This window comes from Hevea brasiliensis, chromosome 2, assembly GCF_030052815.1.
Source record: "Hevea brasiliensis isolate MT/VB/25A 57/8 chromosome 2, ASM3005281v1, whole genome shotgun sequence".
NCBI lineage: Eukaryota > Viridiplantae > Streptophyta > Magnoliopsida > Malpighiales > Euphorbiaceae > Hevea > Hevea brasiliensis.
The window spans coordinates 110,813,126-110,831,516 of NC_079494.1; the positions used below are offsets into that span (position 1 = coordinate 110,813,126).

The window sequence follows — 18,391 nt, forward strand, 5'->3', positions numbered from 1 at the left end:
TTAGTAATATATGTGTATGTTGTATTTCATACATAGGAATGCACTAGGATTAGATAGTTATAGAAATTATATTTAAAATCAATATCTTACTCTATGAGTCGAACGCTCACTCCTGTTCAACTATTTTTCCTCAGGTAACAGGAGAGCTCTTTGAGTTTAACCTATTTTCTTCCTCACAAGTTTAGCAGAAGTAGATTTATTACGTTTTTATTTCCTTGTTTATATTCTAGAAACTCTGCATGTACCATTATTGCATTAAACTTTTTGAGACTATAATAACTTTTTCTGTTAGATGTCGTAAAGATTATTATGTGGTTATGCTTGGATGAGAGAGCTGAGCTCCCATTGGATTATATGTATTGTTTGAGAATTGTGAGGGTAAGCTAAGTTTCCCAAAAAGAGATATATTGTGATTACAGGTCGGATGAGCTATTACTCCTCGTTAGGTAGCCCATTTTAAGGTCGAACTTTATTCGTTTGTTTTCTTGGATTTGGACAATAGTGATGGGTTTTATGGTTGGACTAGGAATAGTTAGGCTTTACTACTAGCTTTGGAGGTTTTATACTGATCCAAATTTTAGTGCTGATTCGGCCAGGATTCGGGTCGTAACACTTGAATTAAAATATTAAATACTTTACGTTGAATTTTTTAAAAAATAAAAATAAAATGAAAGATTTTTTTTTTTAAACTTATCTTTAAATAAGAAAACCATATAAGTTTTTAAAAATTTATTGTCAAATAAATTTTAAAATTTTTAATTTCAATTAAATAAAATCGGCATATTTAAATTTTAGATTAATTCTATCCAATTTCCATAACGTGATATTACATTATAGAACAATAGTTCCACACCTTAACACCAATCCACACAAACCTCCTAGTTTCTATACCTCACGCAGGACCAGACCAATGACGCTGGCAACCCCTAAGACGAAGGGAAACGATTTCCCATTACTGGAGTTTCACTGTGAATGATTCGCATAGACAACCAATGCCGCTCAATCACCGTCGGACGTTTTCCTTGGCAGTGCTATGGACGTTGGTCACCTGCGCGCATTTGGGATGATACCTCTTGTGCCGCGGGGCATTCAGCTTCAAGGTTGCTGACGGTACGAAGGCAAGGGATCACAATATCCGTAACAGCTGCTTTTATGTCGGTCTCAGTTTTCAGATTTTAGATTATATATATATATGGGACGAGATTTTGACATTTGAGCATCTTGCCAATTTTATTTTATTAGTATTTGCCTGCACGACAACAATAAGACAAAGCATTTGCAGCTGCTGAATGAAGCCAAAATTATATGGCATTCTTCATGGAACAAGTATTTATGGAAAAGGAGTGAGATTGGCTTCAGGGGTAATTATTAGGGGTGAGCATTTGGTTTAAACCGAATCGAATCGAACCGAATCGAATTAAATTATAAAAATCAAACTGTAAATTTTAGAAATCGAACCAAACCGAAATGGATGAAAAATCGAATCGAACGAAACCGTTCTATTTCAGTTCGGTTCGATTTAAACCGATCGGTTTGATTTTTTATTGATTTTTAAATTTAGACTTGATTTTCAAGTTATTTAGTCTAATTTTAACTTTGATTTGAACCTAATAACCATTAATCAATGAAATTAAATAATTAATATATATAAAATTAAATATAATTCATAAATTTTTCATAAAAATAAATCAATTCAAAAATCAATTCGATTCGATTTAGTTTGATTTAATTATATAAATTACTATTCGATTCGGTTTAACCGATTTTTTTCTCTTCAAAAATCAAACCGAACCGAAATAACCGAAATTTTTATAATTTAAAACCAAACCGAACCGATTTAATTTTAAAACCGAATCGATTGAACCAAATTAACTCAATTCAGTTCAATTTTTCGATTTGAACCGAATTCTGCTAAGCCCCTAGTAATTATCAAATATACCAGCTTTTTCAAGTTAAAGAAAAATGCTTCTCCCGTTCTGCAGCCTGCACCTGCAGGTCTTTGCTCCAAGTTCCCTTCTATTGAGAAACCATTTGTTATTTTATTACTCTTTTTGCAGAGCAACTCTTTCTTCTTTGCAATAGTCTGGGAAAATATAATAATATTACATGATCATGGTATTTCATTAAAATATGTTAAAATATTAAAGATATATACTATTATATTTATGTAATCGTACAAAAACTATTGGGTTGCCAAGATGCAGCAACATAGAACCATTTCTTTTTTCTCCACCCAAGCACCCACACTGACCAATAATTCATTTTCTGAAAATATTTCAAATCTTAGACATCATGTTCATATTCTGTGAGCAGCAAAAGATGGCCACTGGAATAAGAATGGGTGGAAAATCAATAGCTCGGTATACTCCTCAAAACCAACAGATGAGACAGAACTGCAGGATCCCGTTTACAGCTCTTGAACCTACAAAATATGCATGATGTACCATCACAATTGGCTAAGTTTGTAACAAATGGGATCTAATCAAGAAATCTAATTAAAATACAAAGATAAGTGCGTTAACTGGGAAAGAACTGCAGCTCTATGAGAAGCTGCTGGCTAGTGAATGGTTGATCCTACAAACCTCTTCAAATGTCAACAAAGAAAGTTTGTGGCCTGTGTATAAGAAAATAACTGGCATTACCTCTCAATTTTTCTACTTGTTCAGAAGATTTACATCAAGCAGGATTGCTGGCTTTTAAGTCCAGACACCAACATCTGTAATTTGATCTTGAGATCTCATATAGCTCTTCTGGGGTCATCTTCTCAAGTTCCTTGGGTTTCCAGAAGTCAAAACCATCACAGATACTTTCTATCCCTGATCCTTCCACCTGATGATTTTGGCCACGCATTCTCTTGTACAGTCTCATCACTGATACACAGTCTTCATAAGGATCATGTACCCCTGTCTGAATATCATACCTGTGAAGCAGAAGTTTTATTACGACAAGTGAATAGCTTTTTTTTTGTAATTTTTTTAGTGTAGATTGCGTAGTCAAGGCCCCTATAATGGAGAAAAAAGGTAAAAAGACAAGTATGATGCTTGTCACCTCTTAAAGTGGCCCTAGGTAAACAGAAGAGTATGATGTTTGTCAAATTCACCTGAAGTTGCATCTGTTAGTTGCAAGCAGATTCTAGGTATCTAGTCTCTCATGTAAAGGAAAAACAGCATTAGAGAGGGATATACTGACCCAACAACATCAATCCCACACGCGCGTGCACACACACACAAAAGGGAAAAAAAAATGTTTTTTTCTCAAATCTTAATATCAACTTCTCCAAAATTTTTGTTGGGATATCCTTTCCAGTCTTTTCCACTGCAAATTTAGAAAGTTTGTCAATCCTAAAAGGCAGAAAACCTGGGACCATAAAAATTTAGTATTGTAAAATCAGAGTGTATAAGAAAGAGTTAAAGTTTGTCCTTTCAAGCATTTTACTTCCAAAAATAAAAAGAGTGCAATATAGTTAGAGCAGAAGAGTTAAAATAGGTAATCTTAAAAGGAAGGAAACCTCATGAGGAAGTATTGTAAAATCAGAGAGTATAAGAAAGAGTTAAAGTTTGTTCTTTCAAGCATTTTACTTCCAAAAAAGCAAAAAAAAAAAGTGCAATACGGTTAGTACAGAAGAATTCAAACAGGTAATCTTAAAAGGAAGGAAACCTTAGGAGGAGGAGGAGGAGGAGGAGGAGGAGGAGGAAGAAGAAGAAGAAGAAGAAGAAAATAAACATTGTAGAATAATTCAACAACACCATGAACAATGAACCAGAAAAGAAGAGCAACTTACCCTAGATATGATTGCACAAGGTACTTCAGTGAGTGGCTAACCAGATTAGTCTTCATCAAAGGAGGGTATTTTGCTGTATCCCTACATGATCAAAATTTAATATGCCATAGAAAAAAAAAAAGTATTTTTAAGCAATTTCCTACATTCGCATTCCAAATTCCCCTCACTATATTAACCAGAACTGATACCAATTAAAGTTCATCGACATAATTGATAAGATTAAATGGTTAGGCCAAAATTGAAAAATCACACAAAGATCAAGACCTTTTTGGTCAACATGTTCAAATCAATCACATACAGAATTGGGAGAACACCCAAAAAATTTACATTGAATAGTACAAGTTATTTATTTCAGACATCAATATCTCTAGGAAGAACCTTTAAATCTATCAGTAGAACTTTACTAAAACTATTTCCTTTATATCCTCTATTTATTTACTCAGTACTATCAGTATTGAGGTCAACAACAGTCAACTTTTAGTTTGCAAGTACAAAGACAAATCTCATTTTGAGTTCTCATACAGAACTTGCCAAAAATAGTAATCTATTTTGATAACTCTAATGGGGCATTGGGTATGAGGTTAACAAGGAGTAACTATTACCCTTACTTTTAACCTCTCATTTAAGTTTTTTAACTAACCTCCTACCAAATTCCATTAATTATTTTTTTTACCTCTTTAATAATTACTCCTTTAGAATTTATAAGAGTAACACTTAACCTTTAATTTTTTAACTTTAAAGCAAGCTTCCTAAAGCTTGCTGGTCAATGATTGGGTATGGGCAGGTGTTTAACACCACAAAGACAACTGCCTTTATGATAACCTGATCACATAAACAATTAGAATGTGGACATATTTCTGAAAGGAGATTAGACAGTTATTATACTAAAGAAGAGTCACTGCAAAACTAACAACTCCAGAATCGCAGCTGTGCTTGTTACACAAAGAAAAGATATTTGTATCCAATTATATGAGGAAACGTCACTTGGTTTAGATAACATTAACATGGCCATGATATTACTCAAGTCTCAAACAATGTCACAAATGGTAATATCTTAGGATTAGTCCACCCAAAAGTGGACAAATTGACTGCTACTAACCAAATGGAAATGGATAATATGTATCAAGAACCACAAGAATTCATCCACAAAATAACATCATCATCACAGAATATTATATGAGCTAATTTCAATAATCAAGTCAATTTATCTAATCTAAATGGATTAATGTACCTCAACAGATGATCAGGATAGAACATTCTCAAGCAATCCAAATCATGGTCCAAGGAATGACCCACAAGAAGCCTTGCTTTTCCACCACTCAATCTTAGTTTTCCAATAGATTCCCCATTGTACAAAATTTCTAAAATTTTATCTTGCACTTCCTTAAGTGGCATGGCATCTCTTAGGTGCTCTTCAGTTAAGCCAGTTATTTCATATCTGAAACATTTGAACAAATGTGAATGACAATCAAACCCATACCTATTAATATCTTCTGTATTTTGAAGAATTAAATAATAACATAAGATTTTAGAAGTACCTGTAGTTAGTTACAGGAATTTGAGGTTGAACATACGAGTGGAAAATTATATTTTCATCTTCATCAATAAGGCACACCCTAGCACAAAGACTAAGTGATCCATCACTTCCACCACCGACCATTTCACAGTCGATAGCAACGGCTTCAACACCTTTGCAAGCATAAGTTTCATCAACTGATCCTGAAATATAAATATGTGATTCTGCGCAAGTTGGTATATTAGCTGCCTACAAAAAACAACCAAAACTTCCAAATTTTAGCACCTAAAAGCAAGTGATTCTAATAACTTTCAGTAACTGATCACTTAAAAGGGGAAAAATAAAAATAAACTAGAAGCAACAAAAAAATATTGGTTTCTTAATTTTTGCAAGGAATGCTTCAAATCTTAAGAATTGTCTTACAAGGGAAGCAGTTGCAGATAGGCAGCACATTTCCCTGTGCTTGTCAAGAGAATTGGGGCTATCAAAAACTTCCAAGCAAAGATTGCAACCTCGGTCAGAGAAAATCTGTGAACAATTTGCTTTTGCCAATGGACCTAAATGATAAGAGTAAAAGCCAATATAAACAACTTATTAACAGATAAAGCAGGATGAAAATGAAATAGCATCATACCAGTAAGATGCATTCTCAGAGATTCAAAAGATTTGCAATGCTTCTGACACACTGCACATCTGGGCTCATGAGCTGAGTGGTACGAGATCTTCATGTGTTCAACAAGATGTTCCTTTTTCTTATATTGCTTGTAGCATGCATAACATTTGTACCTGCAAACAAATACATGATTTGCAATTATCCATTTAAATCAGGCCAAGATAAGAATTATATGTCTTTCTGCAAAGAAATTCATTTAATCTCTGAAATTTCATATGGAAAATGCTGGAAATTTTCTGATGGGTGGATATGCATTACTGACACTGCATGATGATATGCTCAGCAATGTTTTACTCTAATAAAGGCATTTCTGCAATTGGGTTTACATCCTATAGGTAAGTTACCATAATGGTACTCACCAAGGTTAGTCTACCTGGATTAATCAAAACGAACACTACCTTAGAGTAGAATATGGAGGACGGCTAAAATGATGATTATGTTACAGAATTGTATGCTGGGGAAGACTAGCTCAGAGAAAACGATAATTACATTCACAAACACAAAGCGAAAACCAAAGAGAAAATTCAATTCCTTTTCCACATTTTCGCTTCAAACCAAGCAACAAGCACTTAAAGAGAGAGTGATGAACCTTGTGGTTAGGGCTTTTGTTGGTGAGTAAGAATCGGAATCCATGTAGATGTATCAGCTAAAATTGAAGGGAGATTTTTTCTCTTTTCTATATCGGTTAGTAGGAAAAATCACGCCCAAGGACTGACAGTAGACACAACACAGGTCGGGAATTGGGCGTTTTTCAAGGCATATTTCATTCCCAACAAATTGCTCGCCTACTTTTTATGTACACCTTAATTAATTCAATACATATTTTAATTAAATATTTAATTTAAATTATTTCTAAATAAATTCAATTTTATATTAAAAAACACCCTTCATGTATATACATATATAAATATAATTTCACCTACAGATTAGGAATATTTATCTAAAATGTCACGACCCAACCTATGTGCCGGACCGACACTAGGACTTGGGCCAGCCTAAAATTTCGAAGCCCGTTGTAAGCCTAACTATTCATTAACCCAACTCTAAAGTCCATTTGGGCCCAATTTCAAGAAATCAACCGGACAGAATCCGGCCATAAAATGGACCTTCCAACAGAGAGTTTTTGACTCACCCAACTTGTAAACACAGTAAATACTCAATTGGGGAGCTCAGCTCACCCTCCACATACTCATATCATCGTAAAAATATATGGGAGCTCAGCTCCCTCATCCAGTCCATCAAACATGCATATCATTATATGTTTATAGGTCTAACATGATAATAATATTATAGACCAAAATCAAATAAATACTTCTAATACATGCGGAAATTCTAGGAGTAAATATTGACCAGGAGTGAGCATTCGATTCAGAGAGTAAAATATCAATTTTAACCATAATCTCTATAACTATCTAAAACTAATGCACCCTGTAGAGTGAAATGCAACATCAGTAATAAATTCACATCATAACAGCAAAAAGGTAATTTGGAGCACTCACACACTCAGTAATATCAATCATAATATATATGGGAGCTGATCCAACCATAATCTCTTAAATCCAACCTGTGCCAGCGAAGAACTCAGCTCGGACTTCCACTTAATAACCAAATCGGGGTCCCAGCGAAGAACTCAAGCCGTGTCTACCCCGAAGGACCGGGTCCCAGAGAAGATCTCAAGCCGTGTCTACCCGTCCTATCCATAGTCCACACCACATCACGCGCACGCTAATGCACGCACACTGCTCCAAATTACCACAACAACATCCATGGCACTTTAACAGTTATGAATGCAACATAAATCGTGCCTAAATTTTAACTACACAGATATACACATATAGGTGATGCATGAGCATGCTTGAACATATAATAATATCGAAATTATAATTAAAATTAATATTTTACTCACAGACTTGATAACGGTCACTGTGGCGGTTGGGCGGAGGAAGAAGGCTGTTCCGGCTCACCTGACAATTACATTATAATTATTTAACACAATTGACTCAATACAAATCATGAAAAGACCAAATACGTCCTAAGTCGTACCGAAAATCCGGCAAAGTCTCCCCTATACCTAGAACCTACCCAACCTGCAAAAGGGCTCAAAACACACTTCTATATTCGCAACTCATATATCCACAATACAATCACATCACACAGCCCCTCCTGGGCCCATCAAATCAGTCATCCATCACAATATGTAAAATTTCAATTTAGTCCTTATAATTGATCATTTTTGCAAAAACTACCCAAACAAGCTCTAAAAATTCTAAAAATTTGCCCCGCGGTCCTTAGCAATATTACTAGACTATTGAAAAAAGAATCATAATTTTCTGAGCTACCAAGAATATTTTATAGATTTTTAATCCTATTTAAGCACTAGAAAATTACGAAAAAGTAAGGTTCGGGTTTACCTTTGTCGATTCCGACTTCGGGAACGCGCTCGGGATGTCTAACAATGGTGGGGTAGCCAAAACCTCGATTCAATTTGGAGACTTTTCCCGGTAGCCGGTCTGTCTGGCCGGAAATTCACAGACCCGGACAACTGTCGAATTTCCGCGAATTGAAGATACCTACACGAAGCCCACAACACGGGGGTTAGTACATAAATTTTACGGAATTTTCTAAGCTCATTAAATGCTCGGAAAAACACTGCGAAGTTCCGTGGGACCCATCGAAAAACGATGTAGGAAAAATTCGAAATTTATGTCGTCGCGAAGCTCTCGACGAGTGGAGCACTCTGGTACTCTCGTTTTCTCGTGGGGTTCACGGTTTGCGAGAAATCTAGCCCAAAAATCAAAATGGGATAAAACTTTCTGGACAAAAATTGGACAAACCGCTTAATGGATTTCGGTGTTCTTGGTGTCTATGGAAAGCTCTCGACGAGTAGATGGATTTAAACACAAGACCCGGTCTAATTGGTGGCCGGATCGGCCTGATTTCGGCCGGGAAGACGAAGCGGGGCGCTTGCGTCGCCGCCGCGCCGCTGCTGCCTGCGGTGCCGTGAGCTGGGGTGGCAGGGGAGGCGGCGGCGCAGCAAGGGGAGGAGGGAGGAGAGAGAAAACGGAAGAGGAAGAGAGGAGGGTCGGGACGCGCGAGGGGAGAAGAAGGAAGAAAAAGAAAAGGCCGGTCCGATTCGATGGGTCCGATCCGATTAGGTTCGATTCGGCCGGTTCGATTCAGGATACAAAATTTTAAATTTTTACTCTGCATTGGGACCGAAAACGAGGTCCAAAAATTCTGAAAAAATTCTAGAAAACTCAGAAAAATTTATAGACTCCAAATAAATTTTTAATTTTGCCACGTGGTCTTTAAATAAATTTTTAAAAATTTATAGACTCCAAATATATTTTTAATTTTTAAAAATTCTGAAAATCGAACCCGATTTTTAAAATCAGAAAAATCTCAAATAATTTCTTAAAATTTAAATAATATTAAAATATCAATAATACTCATAAAATAATAAATTTTAAAATTTTGGGGTGTTACATTCTTCCCACCTTACAGAAAATTCGTTCTCGAATTTTACACAAGGCAGAATAAAGTACATGATTACACATTGAACAGATAAGAGTACTTGCTACGCATGTCCCATTCTGACTCCCAGGTACACTCTTCCACCGACTGGCTCCTCCACAAAACCTTAACCATAGGGATCTGTTTTGATCTTAGCTGTCTTACTTGGTAGTCCACTATGGCTACAGGTTGCTCCTCAAATGTCAAATTTTCTTTTAGCTCTATTACATCCGGCTGTGTAGTACATGGGAAGAATCTGGAATGTATTTCCTGAGCATGGAGATGTGAAACACAGGATGAACGTGAGAAAGGTTGGGTGGTAGGTCCAACCAGTAGGCAACTGCTCCAACTCTATCAGTAACCTCAAAAGGTCCAATATACCGAGGTGTCAACTTGCCCTTCTTTCCAAATCTCATGACTCCCTTCATCGGAGAAACCTTCAGGAATACGTAGTCGCCTACTGCAAACTCCACATCCATTCGTCTGGGGTCTGCATAACTCTTCTGCCTACTGAAAGCTGTTATCAATCATTCCCTGATTAAAGGGACTATCTCTGAAGTGTACTACACTAGGTCTACATCATGTACCTTTGCTTCTCCCATTTCCGTCCAACATAGAAGAGACCTACACTTTCTTCCATAGAATACCTCATAGGGTGTCATCCCGATGCTGGAATGGTAACTGTTATTGTAGGCAAACTCCACCAAAGTTAGCTAATCATTCCATTGACCTCCAAAATCAAAAACACTCATGCGAAGCATGTCTTCCAGTGTTTGGATTGTCCTTTCCGACTGTCCGTCTGTCTGAGGGTGGAAAGCCGTACTAAAGTTCAACTGTGTGCCAAGTGCCTCCTGCAACTTTCTCCAAAATCGAGAAGTGAACTGGGGGCCCTCTGTCAGATATTATGGAAGCCGGAACTCCATGCAATCTGACTATTTCTCGAATGTAGAGTCGGGCATACTGTGCCACAGAATATGTAGTCTTCACAGGCAAGAAGTAAGCTGATTTGGTTAGACGGTCTACAATTACCCATATCGAATCATATCCTCGCGTGGTACGAGGCAACCCAGTTACAAAATCTATAGTAATCATTTCCCACTTCCATTCTGGGATAGGAAGCTCTTGCAGCTTCCCTGATGGTCTCTGATGTTCAAACTTCACCTTCTGACAAGTCAAGCACTTGGACACAAAGTCTGCTATGTCTCTCTTCATGCCATTCCACCAATAGCTATCCTTCACATCATGGTACATCTTGGTGGAGCCTGGGTGAACACTGTACAGTGTATAGTGTGCCTCTCGCATGATTTCATCTCTGAGATTGTCCACATCGGGCACACATGTCCTAGAACCTTGCACTAGGGCGCCATCATTGGCAAATCCAAACTCACCACCTTCACCTTGCTGTACTCTTTCTATGATCTTCATCAATTGTTGGTCTCTGTGCTGGGAAACTCTAACTCTGTCCCGCAAGTCTAGCCTCACTGAAAAATGAGCCAACAATACCCCCTCATCTGAAAGATCTAAGATTAAACCTTGATCCATCAGCTCATGTATTTCCTCAATCAACAGTCTTTTCTCTGCTGAAATGTGCGCCAAACTGCCAGAAGATTTTCTGCTCAAAGCATCTACTACTACATTGGCCTTCCCAGGGTGGTACTGGATAGTGCAATCATAGTCTTTCAGAAGCTCCATCCATCTCCTCTGTCTCAAGTTTAAATCCCTCTGTTGGAAGATGTACTTCAAACTCTTGTAGTCGGTGTATATCTCGCACACTTCACCATACAGGTAGTGTCTCTAGATTTTTAGTGCAAAGACTACAGCCGCCATTTCCAAATCATGGGTGGGGTAGTTTTGCTCTTGCCTCTTCAGCTGTCTTGAAGCATAAGCCACTACTTTTCCATTCTGCATCAAAACATACCCTAGGCTAACTCTGGAGGCGTCACAGTACACCGTGTATCCTTCACCACTCATAGGTAGTGTCAACACAGGGGCGGTGGTTAGACGCTCCTTAAGTGTCTGGAAACTCTTCTCACAGTCATCTGTCCAAATGAATGGAACATTCTTCCGAGTCAACTTAGTTAGGGGAGCCGCTATCCTGGAAAAATCATGCACAAAACGCCTATAGTAGCCAGCTAGACCCAGAAAACTTCGCACCTCAGTGACTGTTGTAGGCCTAAGCCAATCAGTTACAGCTTCAATTTTCTTGGGATCCACTCGAATACCTTCACTAGAAACCACGTGTCCCAAGAATGAGTGCTTTCTAGCCAAAATTCACATTTTGAAAATTTGGAATACAGCTGGTGCTCCCTCAAAGTCTGCAACACCATCCTCAAGTACCACACGTGTTCCTCCTCGGTTCGAGAGTATACCAAAATGTCATCTATGAATACGATGACAAAACGGTCCAAAAACGGCTTGAACACCTTATTCATCAAGTCCATGAAGGCTGCTGGTGTATTAGTGAGTCCAAAAGACATCACCAAGAACTCATAATAACCATATCTTGTCCTGAATGCCATTTTGGACACGTCCTCATTCCTGATTCTCAACTGATGGTAGCCTGATCGCAGGTCTATCTTGGAAAAGAATCTAGCCCCTTGGAGCTGATCAAACAGATCGTCGATCCGAGGAAGTGGATACTTGTTCTTAACAGTCACCTTGTTCAGCTGTCTATAGTCAATACACAACCTCAATGACCCATCTTTCTTTTTCACAAATAGAATAGGAGCACCCCAGGGTGAAGTGCTCGGACGTATGAAACCCTTGTCCAAAAGCTCCTGTAGTTGCTCCTTTAGCTCTTTCAATTCTGCTGGTGCCATCCTGTAAGGCGGCATTGATATGGGATTTGTACCCAGAATAATATCAATATAGAACTCTATTTCCCTTTCTGGTGGCAACCCAGGAAGCTCTTCAGGGAAGACATCCATGAATTCTCTGACAACAGGAACATTTTCCATGTTAACACCTTTTACAGATGTATCTCTCACCAATGCCAAATATCCTTGATATCCACGCCTCAACATTTTTCTAGCACTAATTGCTGAAACCAAATTATATGGAGCCACGCTCCTGTCACCATCAAAACTAAACTCTTTCACACCAGGTATGTGAAAATACACCTTTTTATTCCTGCAGTCTAAAGTGGCATAATGAGTTGCCAACCAATCCATTCCCAAGATTACATCGAAATTCATTACTGGTAGAGGAACCAAGTTTGCTGGGAGGATCTTTCCATCCACTACTGCTGGGCTACTCGGAAAAACCATATCTACATCTATGTTGTCACTAAGTGGGGTAGCTACCGACAAAGGGCATTCTAAAGTTGTAGGGTTCCTACCCAACCTCATGACAAACACAGGGGAGATAAATGAGTGCGTAGCACCCGAATCTATTAAAACACGAGCCTCATAGGAACAGACCAGAAGAATACCTGCCACAACTGCATTTGAAGCCTGAGCATCCTGATGGGTCAGGGTGAAAACCCGAGCTTGACCCCTACCCTTAGTGGCAGAATCCTGATATTGACTTCTACCTCCTGATCTGCCTCCAAATCCATGTCCCCTTTGTCCTCGGCCCTGTTGGCCACTGAACTGACCGCCTGCCATGCTGGAAGCACCCGGATACAACTGACGAGGAACATTTGCAATAGAACCCTGTGACCCTATCTGTGGCTCGCTGAACACGGGGCATTCCCTAGCAAAGTGACCTGGTTGGCCACACCTGAAGCATACTCCTGAACCCATCATACAAGGTCCTGAATGTCCCCTTCCACACTGTGCACAAGGTGCCATAGAGGATCCTAAACCAGAACCAGAACTGCTGTATCCCGAACTGTGACCACTGCTGGATCCTTACCCTGGTCTGAACCCTTGGGATTTGTGTCTAAAACCACTCCTCTTATTCCTGCTTCTTCCTCTGTAATTAGTTTGACCACCACTATCCGTAGTACCCATGTGGGGAACACCTGAAGAACCCTCTGCTCTGTTTTTCTTTGCTCTTCTGCTGTCATCCACAGCATAGCTAATCTCAATCTGTCTGGCTCGATCAACCACCACATCAAAAGACTGATCCGACATCATGGCCAGGTTTGCATACCTCCTGTCAAGCCCCTTTAGGAACCTCTTCACCTTCATAATTTCTGTAGCCACTGCTGTATGGGCATACCTGCTCAGTTCCAGAAATTCTGTAGCATATTCATCTACAGACCTACCATTTTGATCCTTGAAGCTTTCTGGCACAAACTGATTGATGAACAGTTCCACAAACTGAGTCCACGACAAACCCTCCATCCGAGGTAATATGTAGTCATTCATCCATTGTCTAGGCATAGGCCCCATGACATGCTGCATACACTCTATAAGTCTTCTATCACCAATCGCACTGCTCTCGCTGTCATAGGAATCCAAAAATCGATATGCATCATCTAACACATCATAAGTTCCAGGCACTAACTTCTTGAAATTAATTATCTGTTTGTAAGGTTCCCCTCTTGGTGCGGTGGACTGCTGCTGTTGTGGAGGATGGACCATATACTGTGCCATCATGTCGATGGTTCTCTGCAACCCAGCTAGAGTAGCTGCCATGGGGTCCATGGGACCCTGTGCCATGAAAGATCGATCTCGAATCGCGGCCTACTCTTCTACTTGAGCAGCTCTAGGCCTCCTACCCCGCCTCCTCAGGGCAGGCGCCTCATCCTGTGCTGACACCTCGTCAAGCACATCTGGTTCTGGTGCAGTGGCAGCTATCCTGCTTCTACGCATTTTCCTGAAATTCAGCAGCATTAGCCCACAAAATTCAAAACAACAGGTTACACAGCTTTAGAGACTCATATTTACACACAATATATGAAGCAGAAACTAGAAGCAAAGATGACAATGCAAGATGAATGTGGACCCTATTTTCCGCATGTGACTCCTAGTAGACTCTTCCTAACACTTAGACAATTTTTCCCTATGAATTTGGAGCCTAAGCTTTGATACCACATCTGTCACGACCCAACCTATGGGCCGGACCGGCATTAGGACCTGGGCCAGCCTAAAGCCCCCGAGGCCCGTAGTAAGCCTAACTATTCATTAACCCAACTCTAAGGCCCATTTGGGCCCAATTTCAAGAAATCAACCGGAAAGAGTCCGGCCATAAAATGGACCTTCCAACGGGGAGTTTTTGACTCACCCGACCTGTAAACACAGTAAATACTCAATTGGGGAGCTCAGCTCACCCTCCACATACTCATATCATCGTAAAAATATATGGGAGCTCAGCTCCCTCATCCAGTCCATCAAACATGCATATCATTATACGTTTACAGGTCCAACATGATAATAATATTATAGACCAAAATTAAATAAATACTTCTAACACATGCGAAAATTCTAGGAGTAAATAAAATTACACAAATATTGATAAACAACCTGCGAATGAGAAAAGCAGGTTAACCACAATAAAATCCTCCTGTAGCCTAAAAAAAATATTGAACAGGAGTGAGCGTTCGACTCAGAGAGTAAAATATCAATTTTAACCATAATCTCTATAACTATCTAAAACTAATGCACCCTGTAGAGTGAAATGCAACATCAGCAATAAATTCACATCATAACAGCAAAAAGGTAATTTGGAGCATTCATACACCCAGTAATATCAATCATAATATATATGGGAGCTGATCCCCTATACAGCTCTCTTAAATCCAACCTGTGCCAGCGAAGAACTTAGCTCGGACTTCCACTTAATACCAAATCTGGGTCCCAGCGAAGAACTCAAGCCGTGTCTACCCCGAAGGACCGGGTCCCAGCGAAGATCTCAAGCCGTGTCTACCCGTCCTATCCATAGTCCACACCACATCACACGCACGCTAACGCACGCACAGTGGTCCAAATTACCACAACAACATCCATGGCACTTTAACAGTTATGAATGCAACATAAATTGTGCCTAAATTTTAACTACACAGATATATACATATAGGTGATGCATGGGCATGCTTGAACATATAATAATATCGAAATTACAATTAAAATTAATATTTTACTCACAGACTTGACAACGGTCACTGTGGCAGCTGGGCGGAGGAAGAAGGCTGTTCCGGCTCACCTGACAATTACATTATAATTATTTAACACAATTGACTCAATACAAATCATGAAAAGACCAAATACGTCCTAAGTCGTACCGAAAATCCGGCAGAGTCTCCCCTATACCTAGGACCTACCCAACCTGCAAAAGGGCTCAAAACACACTTCTATATTCGCAACTCATACATCACACAGCCCCTCCTGGGCCCATCAAATCAGTCATCCATCACAATATGTAAAATTTCAATTTAGTCCTTATAATTGATCATTTTTGCAAAAACTACCCAAACAAGCTCTAAAAATTCTAAAACTTTTCCCCGCGGTCCTTAGCAATATTACTAGGCTATTGCAAAAAGAATCATAATTTTCTGAGCTACCAAGAATATTTTATGAATTTTTAATCCTATTTAAGCACTAGAAAATTACGAAAAAGCAATATTCGGGTTTACCTTTGCCGATTTTGACTTCGGGAATGCGCTCGGGATATCTAACAATGGTGGGGTAGCCAAAACCTCGATTCAATTCGGAGACTTTTCCCGATAGCCGGTCTGTCTGGCTGGAAATTTACAGACCCGGACAACTGTCGAATTTCCGCGAATTGAAGATACCAACACGAAGCCCACAACACGGGGGTTAGTACATAAATTTTACGGAATTTTCTAAGCTCATTAAATGCTCGGAAAAACACTGCGAAGTTTCGTGGGACCCATCGAAAAACGGTCTCGGAAAAATTCGAAATTTATGTCGCCGCGAAGCTCTCGACGAGTAGAGCGCTCTGGTACTCTCGGTTTTCTCGCGGGGTTCATGGTTTGCGAGAAATCTAGCCCAAAAATCAAAATGGGCTAAAACTTCCCGGGCAAAAATTGGACAAACCGCTCAATGGATTTTGGTGTTCTTGGTGTCTATGGAAAGCTCTCGACGAGTAGATGGATTTAAACACAAGACTCGGTCCGATTGGTGGCCGGATCGGCCTGATTTCGGCCGAAGACGGCGGCAGCTTACGTCGCGTCGCTTGCGCTGCCGTTTCGGCGTTCAGCGGCACCGGTGGGCCGGGGACTGGGCGAGTTGGGGTGGCAGGGGAGGAGGCGACGCGGCAAGGGGAGGAGGGAGGAGGGAGGAGGGAGAAAATGGGAGAGGAAGAGAGGAGGGTCGGGACGCGCGCAGGGAGAAGAAGGAAGAAAAAGAAAAGGCCGGTCCGATTCGACCGGTTTGATCCGGTCCAGTTTGATTCGGCCGGTTCGATTCATGATACAAAATTTTGAATTTTTATTCTGCCTTGGTACTGAAAACGAGGTCCAAAAATTCCGAAAAAATTCTAGAAAACTCAAAAAAATTTATAGACTCCAAATATATTTTTAGTTTTGCCACGTGGTCTTTAAATAAATTTTTAAAAATCATCAAAGTTTATATTTTCGAAAAATCGAACCCGATTTTTAAAATCCGAAAAATCTCAAATAATTTCTTAAAATTTAAATAATATTAAAATATCAATAATACTCATAAAATAATAAAATTTAAAATTTTGGGGTGTTACATAAAAAAAAAAAAGAAAAACTGAATTCAACAAATGAAATTCAATTTATTAGCAATATATAAATTTGTATTATTTATTGACTGAATAAAAATTTGTTTGCACTAAATTTTTTAATTTAATAAACAATTTTGTATGAAAACATAAATTAAAATAATATTGATTGCAAAATAATGGTCATAATAAATTAATCAATTCAATAAAGAGTAATTTCATCATGAAATTTTGAGTTTGGATCTTCTTATTTATTTTTTTTGAATAACTAATTATTTAACCGTCCCAAGGGACTCTTATCCCAACTATAAAAATTTTTAAAAATAATTTATATTACTTTATTATAATATAATAATATAAAATATTATAATATTTTTTATTATATATTTTTAAAAAAATGCTTTATAAAAATTATAATATAATTACACTATTATAATTTTTTTTAAACAAATAATATTAATTTCATAAAATGTATAATTAATGAGTATGACCCTTATCCCAACTATAAAAATTTTTAAAAATAATTTATACTACTTTATTATAATATAATAATATAAAATATTATAATATTTTTTATTATATATTTTTAAAAAATGTTTTATAAAAATTATAATATAATTAAACTCTATTATAATATTTTCTAAACAAATAATATTAATTTCATAAAATGCATAATTAATGAGTATGATTAATTATTTTTAAATTAATTTTATATATAATATTGATTAAAAAAATTTAGACTATGCCCCTTTGTTAAATTCCACACTCATGTTTATAAACATATCTTGTAATTTTTTTTTATGTAATTAACTTCGATTATAATTTAAATTTGAGGCCATAAAATTTTGAAGGCGATTTGAACGATTTGTAATTTTTTTAAAGCATTTTTATTGATATTTACAAATGACGTAAACTATTAACAAAGGAAATGTTCTGAGAAAAAAAAAATGCACATGTAAAATAGTCATGACTCAACCTGGTAAGCGTCAATAATTACTGTGATGAACAATAATATGGCAGCACGAAAATCTTGTTAACGATTAGGGAAATATCTAGCGTATAATTTGTGCAAGCATGAAAAAATTAAAAATTATTAAAAATTTTAAGTTGAATGAACATCCAAAATGATTTTTTTTTTTTAAAAAAAAAATAAAGATTGAACCAAAATGCTAAATATGCTATAATATTTACTTCTAAACGAAAAATCCAACCAAAATTTTGTAGTGGACAAACCAAACGTACTTCTTATTGACACAGGTTTTGACACAGCAAATCCAACAGGGAGGCTGCCAATAAGATAAGCTCCACTTGC

The 18,391-nt window shown here is 37.9% G+C and overlaps 1 protein-coding gene across 5 annotated transcripts; it reads right to left on the bottom strand.

The window, feature by feature from the left end:
* Positions 1-2,133: 2,133 nt before the first annotated feature.
* LOC110665502 (uncharacterized) lies at positions 2,134-6,752 on the bottom strand. Of its 5 annotated transcripts, XR_009144948.1 has the most exons (9): positions 6,560-6,751; positions 5,932-6,083; positions 5,721-5,854; positions 5,320-5,546; positions 5,013-5,219; positions 3,782-3,862; positions 2,643-2,920; positions 2,523-2,574; positions 2,134-2,422 (listed from the first exon to the last, which is right to left on the bottom strand). XR_009144948.1 is itself a non-coding variant. In XM_021825664.2 (8 exons), exons 1-7 carry the CDS (start codon positions 6,601-6,603, stop codon positions 2,677-2,679), a joined length of 1,089 nt encoding a protein of 362 aa, XP_021681356.2. In that variant the 5' UTR covers positions 6,604-6,750; the 3' UTR covers positions 2,134-2,422; positions 2,643-2,676. The 5 variants fall into 5 exon arrangements, 2 of the variants coding, with proteins under 2 accessions (XP_021681356.2, XP_057994396.1); XR_002496911.2 differs by having other exon boundaries at positions 2,523-2,920; XM_021825664.2 differs by lacking the exon at positions 2,523-2,574 and having other exon boundaries at positions 6,560-6,750.
* Positions 6,753-18,391: the final 11,639 nt, after the last annotated feature.

Excerpts from the sequence above, each read along its gene's own strand:
- LOC110665502 (XM_021825664.2), bottom strand. The coding sequence starts at position 6,603 with ATGGATTCCGATTCTTACTCACCAACAAAAGCCCTAACCACAAG. Across the intron at positions 5,855-5,931 it reads TCTGAGAATGCATCTTACTG|GTCCATTGGCAAAAGCAAAT; the intron begins GTATGATGCTAT and ends CTTATCATTTAG. Across the intron at positions 5,220-5,319 it reads ATTCCTGTAACTAACTACAG|ATATGAAATAACTGGCTTAA; the intron begins GTACTTCTAAAA and ends CAAATGTTTCAG.